At 42.4% G+C, this 20022-nt stretch overlaps 1 protein-coding gene across 2 annotated transcripts in view; it reads left to right on the top strand.

The window, feature by feature from the left end:
• The window catches only part of LOC126418672 (UDP-glycosyltransferase UGT5-like), a 114431-nt gene that overhangs the window by 49685 nt on the left and 44724 nt on the right, over positions 1-20022 (top strand). Inside the window, exons 2-3 of one of the 2 annotated variants that reach the window (XM_050085557.1) lie at positions 11083-11364; positions 18357-18934. In XM_050085557.1, coding sequence (XP_049941514.1) covers positions 11094-11364; positions 18357-18934 — 849 coding nt within the window. In that variant the 5' untranslated portion in view covers positions 11083-11093. The remainder of the gene's footprint in view (positions 1-11082; positions 11365-18356; positions 18935-20022) is intronic. The other variant, XM_050085558.1, reaches the window with a different exon arrangement.

The following is a 20022-nucleotide window of genomic DNA, read 5'->3' on the forward strand; positions in this document are numbered from 1 at the left end:
TCTATCCTTTCTAAACACCGTCTGTACCTTTGTAAAAATTTCGGCATAATTTATCTCTGGCTTAAGCCAGCTTTCTGTACCTATAACGATTTCAGCTTCGGTGCTTTCTATCAGCGCTTGAAGTTCCGGTACTTTGCCAACGCAGCTTCGACAGTTGACAATTACAATACCGATTGCTGCTTGGTCCCCGCATGTCCGGACTTTGCCCCGCACCCGTTGAGGCTGTTGCCCTTTCTGTACTTGCCCAAGGCCATCTAACCTAAAAAACCGCCCAGCCCACGCCACACAACCCCTGCTACCCGTGTAGCCGCTTGTTGCGTGTAGTGGACTCCTGACCTATCCAGCGGAACCCGAAACCCCACCACCCTATGGCGCAAGTCGAGGAATCTGCAGCCCACACGGTCGCAGAACCGTCTCAGCCTCTGATTCAGACCCTCCACTCGGCTCTGTACCAAAGGTCCGCAGTCAGTCCTGTCGACGATGCTGCAGATGGTGAGCTCTGATTTCATCCCGCTAGCGAGACTGGCAGTCTTCAGCAAATCAGATAGCCGCCGGAAGCCAGAGAGGATTTCCTCCGATCCATAGCGACACACATCATTGGTGCCGACATGAGCGACCACCTGCAGATGGGTGCACCCTGTACCCTTCATGGCATCCGGAAGGACCCTTTCCACATCTGGAATGACTCCCCCCGGTATGCACACGGAGTGCACATTGGTTTTCTTCCCCTCTCTTGCTGCCATTTCCCTAAGGGGCCCCATTACGCGCCTGACGTTGGAGCTCCCAACTACCAGTAAGCCCACCCTCTGCGACTGCCCGGATCTTGCAGACTGAGGGGCAACCTCTGGAACAGGACAAGCAGCCATGTCAGGCCGAAGATCAGTATCAGCCTGAGACAGAGCCTGAAACCGGTTCGTCAGACAAACTGGAGAGGCTTTCCGTTCAGCCCTCCGGAATGTCTTTCGGCCCCTGCCACACCTTGAAACGACCTCCCACTCTACCACAGGTGAGGGATCAGCCTCAATGCGGGCAGTATCCCGGGCAACCACAGTCGTAGTCCGATCAGGGGATGCGTGGGACGAGCTGGCCGTCCCCGACAAACCCCCATCCGGACCCCCACAGTGATGCCCATTGGCAACAGCCTCAAGCTGTGTGACCGAAGCCAACACTGCCCGAAGCTGGGAGCGAAGGGATGCCAACTCAGCCTGCATCCGAACACAGCAGTTGCAGTCCCTATCCATGCTAAAAACTGTTTTGCAAAGAACGTCTGAACTAATCTACAGAGAGCGCAAACAAATCGACAAAATTTAAACGGTTATTAAAATACAAGATTGCCTAGTAAATGCAGTAATGCTGCTACTTGAGCACTGCTGACACTGCTCGGCGGCGGAAGGAGACTACGCGAATTTACACTATTCAGGTACTAAAACGCGATGCTACAACTCTCAAATACTATAATACGCCCGAAATTTATGAATTAAACAATGCAAGTACCAAAAACACGCAAAGAAATTAAGAATTAAACTATGTAACAAATGAGTGAGCTAGGAGTATACGACTTGCTGCTGCAGCTGCTTATCCAACGGCGGCAGAATTGCATATGCTGATGTAAATCTTGGGGACTTCTACCTCTGGTTTGCTGAAAGCTGAACTGATGGTGTTTGGTGCACAATCAACCTGTCACTGTATCTAGGAGGTGTATCGAAAGGTGACTTGCATCTGCGAGCAGACACTGGCGTTCAGGGCCTACCTCTGATGGAGAGGCCATCTCGTAAAGCTGCGTTATCATCCCCAACCTCTGCAGTGCTACTGGAGTTTACTCCGACACTAAGTCGATGGCCACAAGAGTTGCCTAATAAAAAGCAGTCGACGATCTGGTAGTCGACACCATATACAAGCTATGAATGCCACATGCTGGCCTGCAGGATGCCAAGGTGTCACATAAGCAGCCATGAGAGAGGCAGTGGCCTCAAATATCCACTGACGTGGATGAGTCAGCAAATTCCAGAGCTGAATGCTACAGGCTGCTGTACACGGGGCCAGAAGTGGTAGCCAGTTCTGGCGATCAGAAGTGGACGCAAACAGTTTTACCGGCCAGTAAGCTTATACACGAAGCCAATTATGGCTTCGAATATTTTCTCATCTGTGGCCGCCAGTGTGTCGTCACAGGTGATAGACTAACAGTGTTAAGTATTTCTTGGTGAAAAATATGGAATGTGACAGTGCGAGTGAGTTTGAGGAGGCTTTTACCGAAGTGGTGGGTGAAACTGTAACTTTAAGTGAGGAGGTGAGAACCATTTTAAATCAACATAGACTGTGGGTAAAAGACTCGGTAGGTCGAGGAGAACCCCTTGCAGCATCATCCACTTTGTTTCGTGAACTCTCAGTGGAAGATACTTTGGAATACAAGAGACAATTAAGAATGACTGTTGAAAAATTTAATGAGCTTTTGAGCGTAACTGAACCACAGGCAGCCAAGAGAGATACTATTATGAGAAATACAATGACTCCCAAACAGAAACTAGAGGTTACGCTGCGGTATTTAGCAACTGTCGATACTTTTCAGTCTCTAGCATTTTTATTTCGCATACTAGCCACCACAATTTCAGGATTCATTCCTGAAGTTCTCCAGTCAATCATAAGTGGATTACAACACTATTTAAAGGTGAGTTTTAGCGGTTGACTATTCTATAATTTTATAAAAGTAGAATTGCTTTCTGTATAGCATATCATCAACTGTGAATAGGTCTGAGTCCAAACTGGAAAGGTCTTCCTCTTCATCTGACATATGAGAAGAAGTACTTCCATAAGGTGATGCAGAAGTAACTAGTGAATCTGGTGGCAAGTATTTTAGCTTCTCATTGGTGATAAGGCTCTGGAATTTTTCTTGCGAGGTTGCAGAGCTTCTGGCACGAAGTGTTCTCAATTGGTCAGTAATATGTTGGCCAAACAGTTCGTACTCGTCCACAAATTTTTGAAGATGATGGTCTATCCATTGCAATTTTTTGTAATTTGTTAATTACACTTTCAACTTTGGAAACTTTTGAAGTGCGTCTTTTCTTTGTACCTGGCGTCGCAAATTGGTTCTCTTGCGCCGACGATCCAGTTGCTTTTACTGTGCTCTTAGCAATGGTATCATCATCCATGTCTTCAGTAATTTCTTCTTCATTTTCTCGAGGCTCAGTAAGGTCACTAATGAGTTCCTGTTGTTCATCATCACATTCTTGAGTGGAACTTTTCTGAAAAATACAAATGCGACATTACAGAAATTTTACGATGATTTGCAGATTTAAACAGTATATTGTTTGGCTTTGACATAGGCTAACAGATCAATAAATTATGTTTTAATGTTTATTTATTTATTTTGTTGAAGGTACCTCAAACTTTGGATGAATGGGAACATATACAAAATAGTTTTGAAATCGAATGGAATGTTCCATCCTGTTGTGGTGCGTTGGATGGTAAACACATATCCATCAAACGTCCACCTGGAAGTTGTGCAGAATTTTACAACTACAAAGGGATTACAGCATAATACTGTTGGATTTGGTTGACGTCGATTGCAAATTCATTTATGTAGATGTGGGAACAAATGGAAGACCTAATGGTGGAAGTGTGTTTAGGCTGTCTATTTTGGAAACAGCCATTGACAAAAATAGTCTGAATTTGCCTCAGGAAAACATTCTTGTAGCAGATGACGCATTTCCCCTGTATACAAATTTGATGAAACCATTCTCAAGAAGAAACTTATCCTTAGAAGAACTCATATTCAAATACTGGTTATGAAGAGCACGAAGAGTTGTTGAGAACGCTTTAGGCATATTAGCAGCTAGATTTAGAATACTTTGAAAAGACATTGAAGTTAATTTATCCACAGTTGATGTAATTGTGCAACTGCATGTACGATTCACAACTGGTCATATACAGTATCGCCAGGCTCGTACTTTGAAAGGGGATGGGCTGATTATGAAGACACAGAAACAGGAGTGCTGCATCCAGGACTATGGCGCACACCTGGAATGGAGTTACCACCCACAAGTAGTGTTCCTACAGCAAACACTTACTCAAAGCAGGCATCAGAAAAGACGAATAAAATGGCTGCTTACTTTAACAAAGAAGGACAAGTTCCTTGGCAAATGAAGGCCATCGGAATGTAACTATGGTGCAAGATGTTTAGTAATTGGCTCTGAGCACTATGGGACTTAACATCTGAGGTCATCAGTCCCCTACAACTTAGAACTAGTTAAACCTAACTAACCTAAGGACATCACACACATCCATGCCCGATGCAGGATTCGAACCTGCGACCGTAGCGATCGCGCGGTTCCAGACTGAAGCGCCTAGAACCGCTAGGCCACCATCGGCCGGCGTTTAGTAATTAAACCTTCTGATTTTATCTACTTTTGTACAACGACTTAGCTCTTTTACTCTTACAAAATTAGAATTTTAATTATTTCTAATAAACAGTTCAATCTCGAGATATAGAAGCTTGTAAATACTTTTTAATAAATAATAAACAAAAAATTTGTTATCAAATTATTAAAAAAATTGTTTCATTTTACCATTGAAAGTTTTGCTTACATTGGAAAATACAATTAAACATTTCCATATACTAACAATTCCAAAATTCTAAAAAGCCAATTTTTAGCTATTTTTATATTTAGTAATTTTCAGGCCATGTATTTAGAATAGAATACATTAAATTACCAAATACGACGAAGCTGTTTAGAAACGTGTCAGCCATTTTGAACCAAGGTAGTTTTGGCGTATAAACATCATCAGCCCCAGCTCCACTTCATTTTGACGAGATACTTTTAGTAACTCACTAATGTATGTTGTCTTGATAGTCTTTATTCTAGCTCTCAAAAACGCAACATCGGGAACAACTACATCCTGACTTTCAAGGTCATCTTTCAGTTTCAAAATACTACTTTCCCTTTTCGTTTTGTTGGAGTTATCTTCATGGCGTATATTCCACAGCCGTGGAAGGCGCCAGTACCCCTATACACCACAATTGGTGGCGGTCAGTACTGGCCAGTTGTAGTAGAAGCCACTACTGCCCCCGTGTACAGCAGCCTTTAGCGAGTGGCGGCCAGTAAAGTCAAACATGTTTGATTTTAGTGGCCGATGTTGTGGCCAGTAGCAGGTCACGTGATCTACCGGCTGCCATTATTGGACGGTTCTTAAGTTTAGTGGTCGCCAGTAGAGCTGATTCAGCCGTCGTGTGAGGATCTGTGTCGTTGTTTTTGAGCCTAGATCAAGCAGTTGTGCCGTTCTATCGTGTAGTGACTCGATACGTCTTGTTCAAAAGCAAACAAAGATACCGGTATTAAGAAGAACGTTAAGTGGGGACCCGATAATATTGAAACATTTTTGGAAACATTCGAAAACTATGAACTACTGTGGAATATACGCCATGAAGATTACTCCAACAAAACAAAAAGGAAAGTAGTATTTTGAAACTGAAAGAAGACCTTGAAAGTCAGGATGTAGTTGTTCCCGATGTTGCGTTTTTGATAACTAGAATAAAGACTATCAAGACAACATACAGAAGTGAGTTACTAAAAGTTATCTCGTCAATGAAGTGCAGCTGTGGCTGATGATGTTTATACGCCGAAACTACCTTGGTTCAAAACGGCTGTCACGTTTCTAAACAGCTTCGTCGTATTTCGATACTCTCAATCAAATTAGGTAATTTAATGTATTCTATTCTAAATACATGGCTTGAAAATTACTAAATATAAAATAGCTAAAAATTGTCTTTTTGGAATTTTAGAATTGTTAGTATATGGAAATGTTTAATTATATTTTCCAATGTAAGAAAAAATTTTCAGGGGTAAAATGAAACAATTTTTTTTAATAATTTGATAACAAATTTTTTGTTTATTATTTATTCAAAAGTATTTACAAGCTTCTATATCTCGAGATTGAACTGTTTATTAGAAATAATTAAAATTCTAATTTTGTAAGAGTAAAAGAGCTAAGTCGTTGTACAAAAGTAGGTAAAATCAGAAGGTTTAATTACTAAACGCCGGCCGATGGTGGCGGAGCGGTTCTAGGCGCTTCAGTCTGGAACCGCGCGATCGCTACGGTCGCAGGTTCGAATCCTGCATCGGGCATGGATGTGTGTGATGTCCTTAGGTTAGTTAGGTTTAACTAGTTCTAAGTTGTAGGGGACTGATGACCTCAGATGTTAAGTCCCATAGTGCTCAGAGCCAATTACTAAACATCTTGCACCATAGTTACATTCCGATGGCCTTCATTTGCCAAGGAACTTGTCCTTCTTTGTTAAAGTAAGCAGCCATTTTATTCGTCTTTTCTGATGCCTGCTTTGAGTAAGTGTTTGCTGTAGGAACACTACTTATGGGTGGTAACTCCGTTCCAGGTGTGCGCCATAGTCCTGGATGCAGCACTCCTGTTTCTGTGTCTTCATAATCAGCCCATCCCCTTTCAAAGTACGAGCCTGGCGATACTGTATATGACCAGTTGTGAATCGTACATGCAGTTGCACAATTACATCAACTGTGGATAAATTAACTTCAATGTCTTTTCAAAGTATTCTAAATCTAGCTGCTAATGTGCCTAAAGCGTTCTCAACAACTCTTCGTGCTCTTCATAACCGGTAGTTGAATATGCGTTCTTCTAAGGACAAGTTTCTTCTTGAGAATGGTTTCACCAAATTTGTTTACAGGGGAAATGCGTCATCTGCTACAATAATGTATTCCTGAGGCAAATTCAGGCTATTTTTCTCAATGGCTGTTTTCAAAGTAGACAGCCTAAACACACTTCCATCATTAGCCTTTCCATTTGTTCCCACATCTACATAAATGAATTTACATTCGGCGTCAACCAAAGACAACAGTATTATGCTGTAACCCCCCCTTGTAGTTGTAAAATTCTACACAACTTCCAGGTGGACGTTTGATGTATATGTGTTTACCATCCAATGCACCACAACAGGATGGAAAATTCCGTTTGATCTCAAAACTATTTTGTATATGTCCCCACTCTTCCATAGTCTGAGGTACCTTCAACAAAATAAATAAATAAAATTTGAAATATAATTTATTGATTTCTTAGTCTATGTCAAAACCAAACAATATACTGTTTAAATCTGCAAATCATCGCAAAATTTCTGTAATGTCGCATTTGTGTTTTTCAGAAAAGTCCCACTGAAGAATGTGATGATGGACAACAGGAACTCATTAGTGTCCTTACTGAGCCTCGAGAAAATGAAGAAGAAATTACTGAAGACATGGATGATGATACCATTGCTAAGAGCACAGTAAAAGCAACTGGAACGTCGGCGCAAGAGTACCAATTTGCGATGCCAGGTGCAAAGAAAAGACGCACTTCAAAAGTTTCCAAAGTTGAAAGTGTAATTAACAAATTACAAAAAATTGCAATGGATAGACCATCATCTTCAAAAAAAGTTGTGGACGAGTACGAACTGTTTGGCCAACATATTACTGACCAATTGAGAACACTTCGTGCCAGAAGCTCTGCAACCTCGCAAGAAAAATTCCAGAGCCTTATCACCAATGAGAAGCTAAAATACTTGCCACCAGATTCACTAGTTACTTCTGCATCACCATATGGAAGTACTTCTTCTCATGTGCCAGCTGAAGAGGAAGACCTTTCCAATTTGGACTCAGACCTATTCACAGTTGATGATATGCTATACAGAAATCTTTTCCAGAAATAAAGACTGAGTTAAGGCTTATATGAAGTAACGTTTCATTTGTAAAAAGTTTTGGGTCAATTATAATACCTTACGAAAAACGGATGAAGCTTTTATTTGCTTGGCAAAGTATCGTAATAGTAGATTATGGATACAGATTTTTTTTCTAAATAATACTAATAAAATAGTCAGTTAAAATAATTACATAATTAATAGAAGGCATGCCTAGACGACTTTCTAAAATTCTACTTTTATCAAATTATACAGTATTCAACCATTAAAATTCACCTTTAAGTAGTGTTGTAACCCACTTCTGATTGACTGGAGAACTTCAGGAATTTATTTTGAAATTGTGCTGGCTGGTATGCGAAATAATAATGCTACAGTTTAGAAACTATCGCCAGTTGCTAAATACCGCAGCGTAACCTCTAGTTTCTGTTTGGGAGTTACTGCATTTCTCATAATAGTATCTCTCTTGGCTACCTGTGGTTCAATTATGCTCAAAGGCTCATTAAATTGTTCAACGGTCATTCTTAATTGTCTCTTGTATTCCAAAGGATCTTCCACTGACAGTTCACGAAACAAAGTGGATGATGCTGCATGGATTTCCCTTCGACCTACCCAGTCTTTCACCCATAGTCTATGTTGATTTAAAATGGTTCTCACCTCCTCACTTAAAGTTACAACAATTTCACCCACCATTTCGTTAAAAGCCTCCTCAAACTCACTAGCACTGTCACATTCCATATTTTTCACCAAGAAACACTTAACACTGTTTACTCTACCACATGCGACGACGCACTGGTGGCCACAGATGAGAAAATAATCGAAGCCATTATTGACTTCGTGTATAAGCTTACTGGCCGGTAAAACTGGTGGCGTCCACTTCTGATCGTCAGAACTGGCTACCACATCTGACCTCATGTACAGCAGCCTTATCTCCGCTACCCATGCCATGGGTGTGGAGAAGAAGATTCAACTTTAACACTTGAATAGATGAATGTCGTGCTAATGGTATATCATTAACACACAAAGCTCCATCTCGAATTCACCACCATACTCTGCGCTTCACCAACCTGCAACTGTAAGGGTTTCAGCACAGGCTCTTACACGATTGAAGAACCAATACTGAGAGTGGTCAGATGCACAAATTGTTAGATTTAAATTGGAGCAACTATATAAAACTAATCGCAGTTAAGGCAGACGCCAGATATAGATTCATTGCAAGAATCCGTAGAAAACGAGGTCCACCTCTAAAGGAGCTAGCTTACAAAACACTCGTTAGACCTGTATTTGGATATTGCTTGCAGTCTGTGATCCATACCAATGATAGGTGAAATAGAGAAGATCCAAAGCAGATCGGCATGTTTCATTACACGTTCATTTAATAAGCATGAAAGCGTCATGGAAACGTTCCGCCAACACCAGTGGCATATGTTCCAAGAGAGCTGTCCTGTTCCACAGTGTGCTTTACTGTTAATGTACTGAGAGCCTACATTCCTAGAAGTTAATATATTGCTTCCTCGTAGGTATAATTGACGAAAAGGTCATGAAGGGAAAATTAGATTCTAGCTCACACGGAGGCATTCTAGCAGTAGTTCTTCAAACATACCATTCACGAATGGAACGGAAAAAGAACGAAGTGACTGTGGCAGAGTATCCTCGGCCACACACCGTAAGGTGTCTTGCGGTGTACAGACGTGGATGTACAACATTCATTGTAGACATGTTGGAAAGTCCTCTTTGGCAGACCAATAAACTGGGCAAGTGATGTCACTTTGAGGTCATAGGCTTGTCTATGCACTAAAGCCCCATTCTGTCATTCTTCCAGATGTTCTGGACAACATGTTATTGCACTGATTCCACACAACCGACCTTTTTGAAGATGGCGATAGATTTCACCAGCCACAAAACAATAGCAACATGAGCAGTTTAACTCACTTACGTGTTAACATTACGGTATTTGATGTTGTTGAGGGATACTAGCACTCAGTTTCACTTTCCCACTTAGTTGAACTGCATTTCATCTATCTACTTCGACATGTAATACATTTCTTTTGTGCCTACACCTGAGAAGATAGTGCTAGACTTTAGTGCACTCCATCTAGATGGGATGGACAAAAAATATGGAAACACAGAATCCAGCACATTACCATGCCTAATACGAGCTAGGAACAGCGTTGACGTTAAAAATAAGCTTCCAGTCATCTGGGAATGAGGCCGTACAGGCCGTGCAGGGTATTTAAGGAAATCGTATACCATTTTTCCTGCAAAACAGTGGGAAGTTCAGGTAACGGTGATGGAAGTGGAAAGCAATCACGGTACACAAAAGCTCAGTAGTATTGAGGTCCGTTGACTGTGGTCAGGGGGATGAGATGCAAAAATTTCATCCCTATGCTCACGAAAGCAGTCCTGGACGATGTGAGCTATGTGAACAGGAGCCGTGTCGTCTTACTACGCACCATCATCATTTGGGAACCAACATTGTACCACTGGATGGACTTGATCAGACAGAACCACTACATAATCTTTTGCGATAATGTGACTTTGCATAACGGCAATGGGGCCCACGTAATACCATGATACGACTGCCAAATCATCACGAAACCCCACAATATTTCACTCTCTGGATGTAAACTCAGCCATAAATTGGAAACACCATGCAAAAAGACTCATCCGACGAAATGACTTTCTTCCATTGCTCCACTGAACAGGTTTCCTGGCTTCAGCACAATGTTCTCCTGTTACGGGCATTTGCATCACTAATGAGTGGTTTTGGAATTTTATTTCGCCCTGTAGATCGCTACTTGGTGTTATTCTGGCGCTGGCAGCGTTTGTGACAGCGGCATCCAGTTCTGCATTTACTTCTGCATCAGTCACCCCCTTGTTATTTGTCACAAATCTCTTCTGTGATCATCCGTCATGACCACTCAACACATACTTTCGCCCGCGTTGTGACTTAGTGATGTTTTTCCGCTTTCCTTGTATGTGGCATAAATCTTTGATACGAGCACCAATCATATGCCCACATTGGATTCTCTTGACATAATGCACTCACAATTACGCTGAACACTGTTCTGACCACGACTGATGCTCACAACGTACTGAGGGCATTTCACAGGTGCCATTAGTGGCCAAATACAACAGTGTAGCCTGCAGGCTTGGCTAACATCTGCATTTATGTTCAAACATGCATTTCTCGCGGTTTTCCCATATTTCTGTCCAACCCCCCCTCCTCCCCCGTTATATGTCATCTTAATCTGGCTGAACAACTCATCTTTCCAGTTTTCGTCCGACATATCTTCCGAGTTTTCGTTCAAACCGTGTGTCTGGGCGTTGTAGTTGTCTAATTTTTAGTGTCATGTACCATCCGAGGTTCAACGGAAGATGCTGTGTGGCAGGTACTGCGGCGATGTGTGGTATTCGCGCAGTAATGCTGCTGCTTACCTCGGTGGGAGCGGTGGCATTGGTGGCGGCGGCGCCTGGAACCTCCCCCCAGACGTGCCGCGTCCTGCTGATCTTTCAGATGGGCGCGCGCAGCCACTGGACCCTCGGGAGGGCGCTGGCGGCGGGTCTAGCTGCCCGCGGCCACCACGTCACAGCCGTCACGCCCTTCTCGGAGCAAGGCTCATCGGACAATTGGACACACGTGCCCGTACCCAACACTATGCATCTCTTTGGAGGTAAGTTGCTAACCTAAAATTACAAACATGTGACGCCAAAACACGTTGACAAATATGAAAGTAAATAAGCGTCCACTTTATAATGCACCGAGCTGTTAAGCAATGGTGTCCGCCACCGATACAAGAATACACGGTAGGGATCATGAGGTGCATGCGCTGTAGGAAGCCGTGCCGCTGACGTCAGAGTGAACCCAAACAGCGCTGAGAAACCCATATTTGCTATAATGTCTTCTGCTCTGATTGTGTTTACGAGCGACAACGAAGTAACTTACGACATTGCAAACTTTTATTAATGACTGGTGGTTGAGTACAGAGTTGCGCTGTAATCATTGCGGAATTGAGGGATTTTAGACTAAGTTTTTAAGTGAAAGATAATGATTTTCTGCGCGTCTTAAAAACAGTCAGACAAAAGGAAAATGTATAAATGCTTGTATACTTGCTAATTCCGTGTAGTTGAAAATGCTCATGACAGCTCCCTGTATTTTACTGCTTCATATTATGAAAGGGGTTTGTAAAGAACTGTTGAACATTCCTTCGAAACACAAGCTGATGACTCACTGATGCTGTTCCAACTCTAAATCGACCATCCTCTGGTGCTGAATTAGGAGGTAGTAAAGACCTTTATAATCAGAGAAATATTCGGGCTCAAAAACGAAGCCAGCGTAATGAAGTAGAAGACACAACGAATGAAGAAATTTGTACTAGAGAAAACGTCAACCATGAAAATAAATCCTGCTGTGAATGCGACAATGCGTATTTATGCCAAAAATTAAAAATTAAGGAAACATAAATGAAAGACATTAGACAAAAACATCTTTTGTCGGAAATTCCCTGAAATATGTTCGTAAGGACACACGCTTTCTTCAGAATGAAAGCTATCAAAAAGGAAAAGAAAATCAAAGGTATTAAGCGAACTAAGAGACGACAAAAAAGGGAAAAAGGAAAAAAGTTGTAACGTAACTTTACACAATAGAAAAAAAACCTTATCATACAAACATAAAAAAAAGTTTCCATCACCCCCGGCTGCCAGAACTCCAGAAGGTAAATGTTGACTGTGGATATTGTATCACAGACACAGTCCATTTGACTGTTCAGAGATGTCACTAAACCTGCCCAAAGAGGTAAACAACCATGCATGAGCAGCGCCTAACAGACGGAGAGGATCCGACAGCCGATCACTTCCAGTCATTCCACCAGGAAGGAAGTACACGGCTGGTGTTGTCTGTAATTCAACCAGGCCTAGACGCTCAATACGCGGTTCGTTCGCGTCCGCATTTTTGCCAGGAACGGCTCTCAACAACGGAAGTGTCAAGGAATCTCGGAGTGAACCAAAGCGATGTTGTTCGGACATTGAGGAGATACAAAGAGACAGGAACTGTCGATGGCATGCCTCGCTCAAGCACCCAAAGGGCTGCTACTGCCGTGGATGACCGCTGCCTACGGATTATGGCTCAGAGGAACCCTGACAGCAACGCCAACGTGTTGAATAATGCTTTTCATGCAGCCACAGGTCGTCGCGTTACGACTCAAAGTGTGCGCAATAGGCTGCATGATGCGCAACTTCACTCCCGACGTCTATGGCGAGGTCAGTCTTTACAACCACGACACCATGCAGGGCGGTACAGGTGGGCCCAACGACATGCCGAATGGACCGCTCAGGATTGCCATCACGTTCTCTTCGCCGATGAGTGTCGCATATGCCTTCCACCAGACAGTGGTCGGAGACGTGTTTGGAGGCAACACGGTCAGGCTGAACGCCTTAGACACACTGTCCAGCGAGTGCAGCAAGGTGGATCCCAGCTGTTTTGGGGTGGCATTATGTGGGGCCGACATACGCAGCTGGTGGTCATGGCAGGCGCCGTAACGGCTGTCAGATAAGTGAATGCCATACTTCGACCGATAGTGCAACCACACTGGCAACATATTGGCGAGGCATTCGTCTTCATGGACAACAGTTCGCTCTCCCATCGTGCACATCTTGTGAATGACTTTCTTCAGGATAACGACAACGCTCTGCTGGAGTGCCCGGCATGTTCTCCAGACATGAACCCTATCTAAAATGCCTGGGATAGATTGAAAAGGGCTGTTCATGGACGATGCGATCCATCAACCACTCTGAGGGATCCACGCCGAATCGCCGTTGAGTAGTGGGACAATCTGGACCGCCAGTGCTTTGATGAACTTGTGGATAGTATGCTACGACGAATACAAGCATGCATCAATGCAAGAGGACGTGCTACTGGGTATTAGAGGTACAGGTGTGTACAGCAATCTGGACCACCACCTCTGAAGATCTCGCTGTATGGTGGTACAACATGCAATGTGTGGTTTTCATGAGCAATATATGATGTTTATGTTGATCTCTATTCCAATGTTCTGTACAGGTTCAGGAACTCTCGGAACCGAGGTGATGTAAAACTTTTTTGATGTGTGTATACGAAGGGTAAAGAAAAAATACGGCACGTGGACGTCAGTATGCGATTTCTCATCCAGATTCAAGACGAAAGCTTACCTACGACAATCAGGTCTGATTAATTTTGAAAACGCTTGTATGAAAAGGACCAGCTGAAAATACAGTGCATCGGAATGTACAGAGGAACGCGCATCACTCCACTTAACTGTACGAGCCGTGGTAGCTCAATGAGAAGATTGGTTGCACATCAAACCCACACTAATCTTGGAGGTATGGTCCGCATCCTTGCCAGGTTTCTTTTTTTATTTTTTAGACATCCGTTCCCTAAATGTCGTCGTTTATAAGCGAGACATCATTTTGTCACATGACAATACCGTACCACGTGGCAGTGGGATCCCATAAATTGCATGCATATGTCTACTAATAGCGTAGCCCACAACCATTACCGGTCTGTCAGTTCATGTACGGCGACTTCCCGATGGAGTTCACAAACAGGTGCTGGGTGCATCTGACAACGAAGCTGCTGCTGCTGCTCTTGCGTATTCTTCACGGTACCCTCAAAGGCGTCGTCCCAATGAGGAAGTTTTTCGTTTCCTGGAGCAACGTCTTCGGAAAACCATCAGTCTTCGTCCACAAGTAATGGACAGATGTCCTTCAAGCACTAGACCTACTCCACCAACCCGTGATATCGCAAGGCAAGTCCAAATATCTCAAAGAGTGGTTGGTGAAGTGTTGTGCAATGAAAAACTGCGTCGATACCATTACACGTTAGGTCAACACCAAGGGCCACAGGACAGCAAGTGATTAGTTTTGTGAATGGTTTTTGCGCCAGGTTGAAGATAACGAACATTTTATAAATAATGTGATATGGATTGACGAATTTACTTCACTCGTCAAGATATTTTGAACATCCTCAACAGCCATTATTGATCGTAAAACAACTCACATTTCACCCGTGAATGTGGCTTTCAGGCACACTTTGGCGTAGGCCTACAGGCTAGAACCGAGGGAGGACTGCTTTGGGCCCTTCTCTATTGTCAGACAAGTCGAATCTACCCCTGCATCGCACGTTTCTTTGCATTATTTTACCTGATGTAATATAAAATATTCCAAATGATGTTTAGCGAGAGCTATGGTTTCAGGATGATGATACACCGCCACTTTCCTCATGCCGCTGCAGACGTGACCTTTTCCGAAGAGCACTCTTTAAGCTCCTCACTTTCTGAAAGTTTCCAACGGCCTGTGCAGTCAATTAGCCTATCTCCCCCTGAGAAACCACCTGGTGTTTGCGAGCCTGCTGAAAAAATCCCTCTCTGTTCCCGGCCCATACCTGCCCGACTCCTGGAGTTCAGCAGAAACGTTGTTTTTGTCCAACTGACGAAATCCCCTTCAGTGCACTTGTCTGTTCTCATAGCTGGCTGGCCGTCTCAAGTACAAGAAAATCATTACAATGACATGTCAACGTACAGAGACAAAGAAAATATTACTGCTTACATCTGATATCGTTGATATTAGTTTTAATTGTGTCCATACTTTCATGCAGCGTTAAAAACTTAAATCTGTTGGGTTTCCTCATCTGAATACTCGAAATTTGGAAATTTGTGGTAAGTTCCTATGCAACCAAACTTCTGAGGTCATCGGTCTCTAGGCTTCCAAACTACTTAAGGGGCACCGGAACGCCCTATACTTGCAATGTTAAAATAACGCTTGTAAATTACATCTTTCCTCACAAAGTATTTGAGGTAGGAAGTTGAACTTTTTACAGATTATTTATTGGAATATGGGCTACAACTTAACACAGGGATTTTACAAAATTTTAGTTCAGTTATTAAAGATGATTTTTTTTTCAATTGTAATAAAATTCACAACATTTTTTTTGCAATTTTTTATTTATATATTCAAAAATATACAGTTTTTTGGAAAAAGGCTGTGTTAAATTATGCAGAAGGTACTGTGTAACATTTACTGAAAGTTTGAAACAAATATGTTTGGAAGATCCTTAGAAAACATGTAATTAGTATGAGAAAATAAAAGTTTTGGGAATCGAGCGACAAAGATTGGTTTACTTTTTAGTGCATTCCAGGTCCATAGGATGGATTATCTTCATCCTCTGCAAACTCCTCCTCCAGCTTCCTCTTGTTCCTCCTCCTGTTTACTCTTGCTTGTATTTCTAGACTCTTTACAGCCCTGTCTGCAGCCCGAAGGCGTTCCTTGTCTAAAGCAAGCATCGCTCGTTGTTCTGTCCGTAGATTTTGCTACCATTTTCTTCAGTTGCAGTTACTGCAACACTGTTCCAAAAGGTGGTCATGTATGAACACTTATCACATTTCAGTTGTATTTCACTAGCAAGTCCTACGTGCTTTATTATGGAGAGTTCCAGACCAACTTCACTACAATGAATACATCTTACACAGTTTGAAAAAATTCCTTTGAGAACCGACATATCAAATATTTCATTCACATCCGATTCGCCCATAAAACATTCATAGTTTTCACTCATTGAACCAAGCTTCTTCTGTGAAGTATTTTCTTTCCCACTTTGACTGCTATGGGCAGGTGTACTTGAGAGGTTAGGTTCACTCACTTGGTTATCGTCTTTATTGTTTACAGTAATAACACATACCTTTGGCTTTCCAACATTTCTCCTTTTCTTAAAAGCCTTCAGAGGATTTCTAATAACTTTACTTTCACTCATTATTATACTTCAACAAAACAGAGACTCAAGAAACAGAATTAATTACGAATATTTTCGAGATAACGACAGAGTAAATAAACATGAAACAATCGACAATCACACCAGAGATATATATTGAACCATCACAGGTTAGCCACAACACATACTTTATCTCACATCACTAAAATGTACCTGATGAACACGGACGTTAATAATAACACCATTTGACAGCAGTTTAACAGCGCCACAGTGGGTCACACCCATGTAGAACACATTTCAAAAAAAAATTTAAAATTAGTTGTAGTTTTCGGAATTGAATAACTTATATATCTATTAAAAGGTAATAGTCTGCAGATTCAGAAAACGCAAAAAAGTAAAAATTGAACTTTTCATGATTTTGAGCCTTTCCGGAGCCCCTTAATCTAACTTAAACTAACTTGCGCTTAGGACAACACCACACCCATGTCCGAGGGACGACTTGAAATCCCGACGGCGGCAGCCGCGTGAACCGTGGCCAGGCGCCCGAGACCACGCGGCTACACCGCGCGGCAGCTGAATAATCATTTACTAATAAGGTTATGGAGTAGTTTTGGTACTGACCAAGCGTGAGCTGTTTTGAAAGTATCTGGAAAATTTAAAATGTGTTCGAGATTGGGCTTCGAGCCCGTGACGCTGCTACTGCAGACAATACTCTTGTCGAGTGAGATATCCAGGTATGGCTGACTTAGCTCTGACACTATTTAGTACCGCTTTCCCAAAATAGATATTGAATGTAATGTTGTTACACAAGTGAAACGAATGAATTTGGTCTTTGAACATAACTGGATTAAGATTTGTCTACGAAACACGTTTGAAAAAGAAATGATTTTTCCTCACCAGTTTTTGAGGTCATTCATGTTAAGTAAAATGCTGTCATATGCTACTAACAATCTGTCTAACATGAGGTATTTTGACATCCTGGCTTGGCTCTGAGCACTATGCGACTTAACTTCTGAGGTGATCAGTCGCCTAGAACTTAGAACTAATTAAACCTAACTAACCTAAGGACATCACACACATCCATGCCCGAGGCAGGATTCGAACCTGCGACCGTAGCGGTCGCTCGGTTCCAGACTGCAGCGCCTAGAACTGCACGGCCACTCCGGCCGGGTTTGACATCCTGCTTCTATTAAAATACTTCATTTACTACCATCAACTTTTTTTAACTAAAAGCAATAAATTGAGTGCTTTCGTTAGACGTTTGGTGGTACTAGCTTGCGACGGAAGTTATCCTTCAGTAAACCTTTTATTTCAGTGCGACTAAAAGGACGTTTTGACAGCCCACATAGGCTAAGTATAATGCCTAAAAACGAAATTAAAAGAGGAAACTTGAGTCGCACAGTGACAATTGATAGTGCAAGTATCATGCCAAAGTAATAGGCAAAAAAAGAAAACAAAAATTTCAACCAGTATTTTATTTGCTAGTTGACAGTGATTTATATGTAACAACGTAACTCATTATTCGTCATCATCATATTGAACAGTCTCCATCCCCAGGCTGGATCTGCTAGGAACGAAAGACTCGCCATCGAGTCCTGTTTTCCCACAATCTTTCTGTGTTCGCTCAATATTGATCTCCATATTTATATTACAAAATTAAGCATGAGAACCATGAACCTTTCAGTAAGAATCAGTTGATCAGATGTAGGGAGAGGTTTTGCAGTAGATCTTTTAATACTGAGAGAGGTAGTTTCAGGAGAAGTATGTACCAAATCTACGCAGGTCATATGTTCCATGGATCTGAGTTCTAATAACGGTTCGGTTCACGTTTGTTACTTGTCACATTCATTTCTTTAGATATAATTTGTTTGGAAGAGAGAAATAGCTTCGCTGTGACTAAATACGAATACCTCTTTCGTTTTACAGATACCAACATGTTCTCACTAGGTGAACGTGGCGCATTTGGACTGATCATGACTCTCTTCCGTTTCGGAGTGAGTTCGTGTGAAATTTTCCTCCAGACAGAGAGCGTCCGGCGACTGTTCCTCGCTGAGCACAAGTTCGACGTCATGATCATCGAAGAGTTCTTCAGCGAGTGCTTCCTGCCGCTGGCTCACAGCCTGCGGATCCCCGTCATCGGAGTGGCGACCATATCGCCGACCTCTTGGATGGCGGACATCGTAGGCAGCCCCAGTCCGTACGCTTACGTTCCGGACGCATTCCTCTGGTACACGGACAGGATGTCCTTCTTGCAGCGACTCCACAACGCGGCGTTTGCGACTCTGTCAAAAGTCGCTCGGGAGATGTACTACAAACCGAGATTGGAAGCCGTTTTGCGGCAGTACCTGAACAGCACGGCGCTGCCAAGCGTATCGGACATGGAGAAGAACACCTCCGTCCTACTTTCAAACACTCATGTGAGCATGTTTTTCCCGCGTCCCCTGTCGCCTAACCTCATTGAAATCGGAGGGGTGCACATCAGGCCTCCGCAGAAGCTTCCACAGGTGGGTCTTTGTAATATTTTCCAAGAATATGCTCTACAAAGTGAGTCCAAAAAGGAAAGATGACGTAAGCGGCCACTTGAAGCAAAATGGCTCATACCATCCACTCACACTGGACACTCGGAGAAGTAATACGTAAATTTTTATATAGCAATATAATTTTATTAATACCAGGGTTGGAACTTTAATAGTGGCAACTATTCATTTACAGTTCGTACAAAATAGATACATGTTTCAAAGTATTACCGACCTTCAGTGAAATCATCAGTATTGTGTATAACCCGTTGCCAGCGATGTGGAAGTCGTAGAATACCCTTAGCACTGCCAGTTGTGTTGACAGTTCGAGCGGCGCGGTCTATTGCCCGATGAATTTGTAGCAGTTCTGAAGCGAATTCCGTGAAGTGTTTCCTTCAGTTTAGAAATCGAGTTGAATTTACGAGGGCTTAAGTCGTGGGAGTGCAGTAGGTGGTATAGCACTTAGCAGCCCATCAGTCAAGCAAATCAGTAACAGCTTCCATTGCATGTGCTTGAGAATTGTCCTGCAAAATGATGGTCAGGTCCTGCAGAAAGTGTCATCACTTATGTCTCTAGGCTGTTCATTTTTGGAACACAACCTACAACCAGCTCAGAGACAGGTTCCAACCCTCGTTTTAATTAATTGATATTAATAATAAAACTGTAGAACGGTCTGTCTATTTTGACAAACTAATCTCTAAAGCTACTAGGGGAATTTCATGGTGTTTTCGTAGGTAACCTGAGCATAGCGTCGGACGACATATATGTTTTATTTGGTCGAAATCGGATCACGGAAAATCAGATAACATAGTTAAAGTTTTAAGAGTCTGCCCAGCTTATCAGTTCGAATATTTACCTTAGTGACGGCGTAGTACCGCAATAGATGGTAATGTTGGTTTCCTTTCTTTCTTTTTACCTCGATGACTGAAATATTTTCGGAAAGTAACGTCAACGACAGAGTCTAGTGCCGCATTTTTTCTTTACGAATACAAACTAACACTGATTTTACTTGCCGAGGTTCTATGGATTTAAGAATTTTGCTTTCTTTGTCGAAAATTTAATGAAACAGCCCTGCT

The sequence above is a fragment of the Schistocerca serialis genome, chromosome 9, assembly GCF_023864345.2.
Source record: "Schistocerca serialis cubense isolate TAMUIC-IGC-003099 chromosome 9, iqSchSeri2.2, whole genome shotgun sequence".
NCBI lineage: Eukaryota > Metazoa > Arthropoda > Insecta > Orthoptera > Acrididae > Schistocerca > Schistocerca serialis.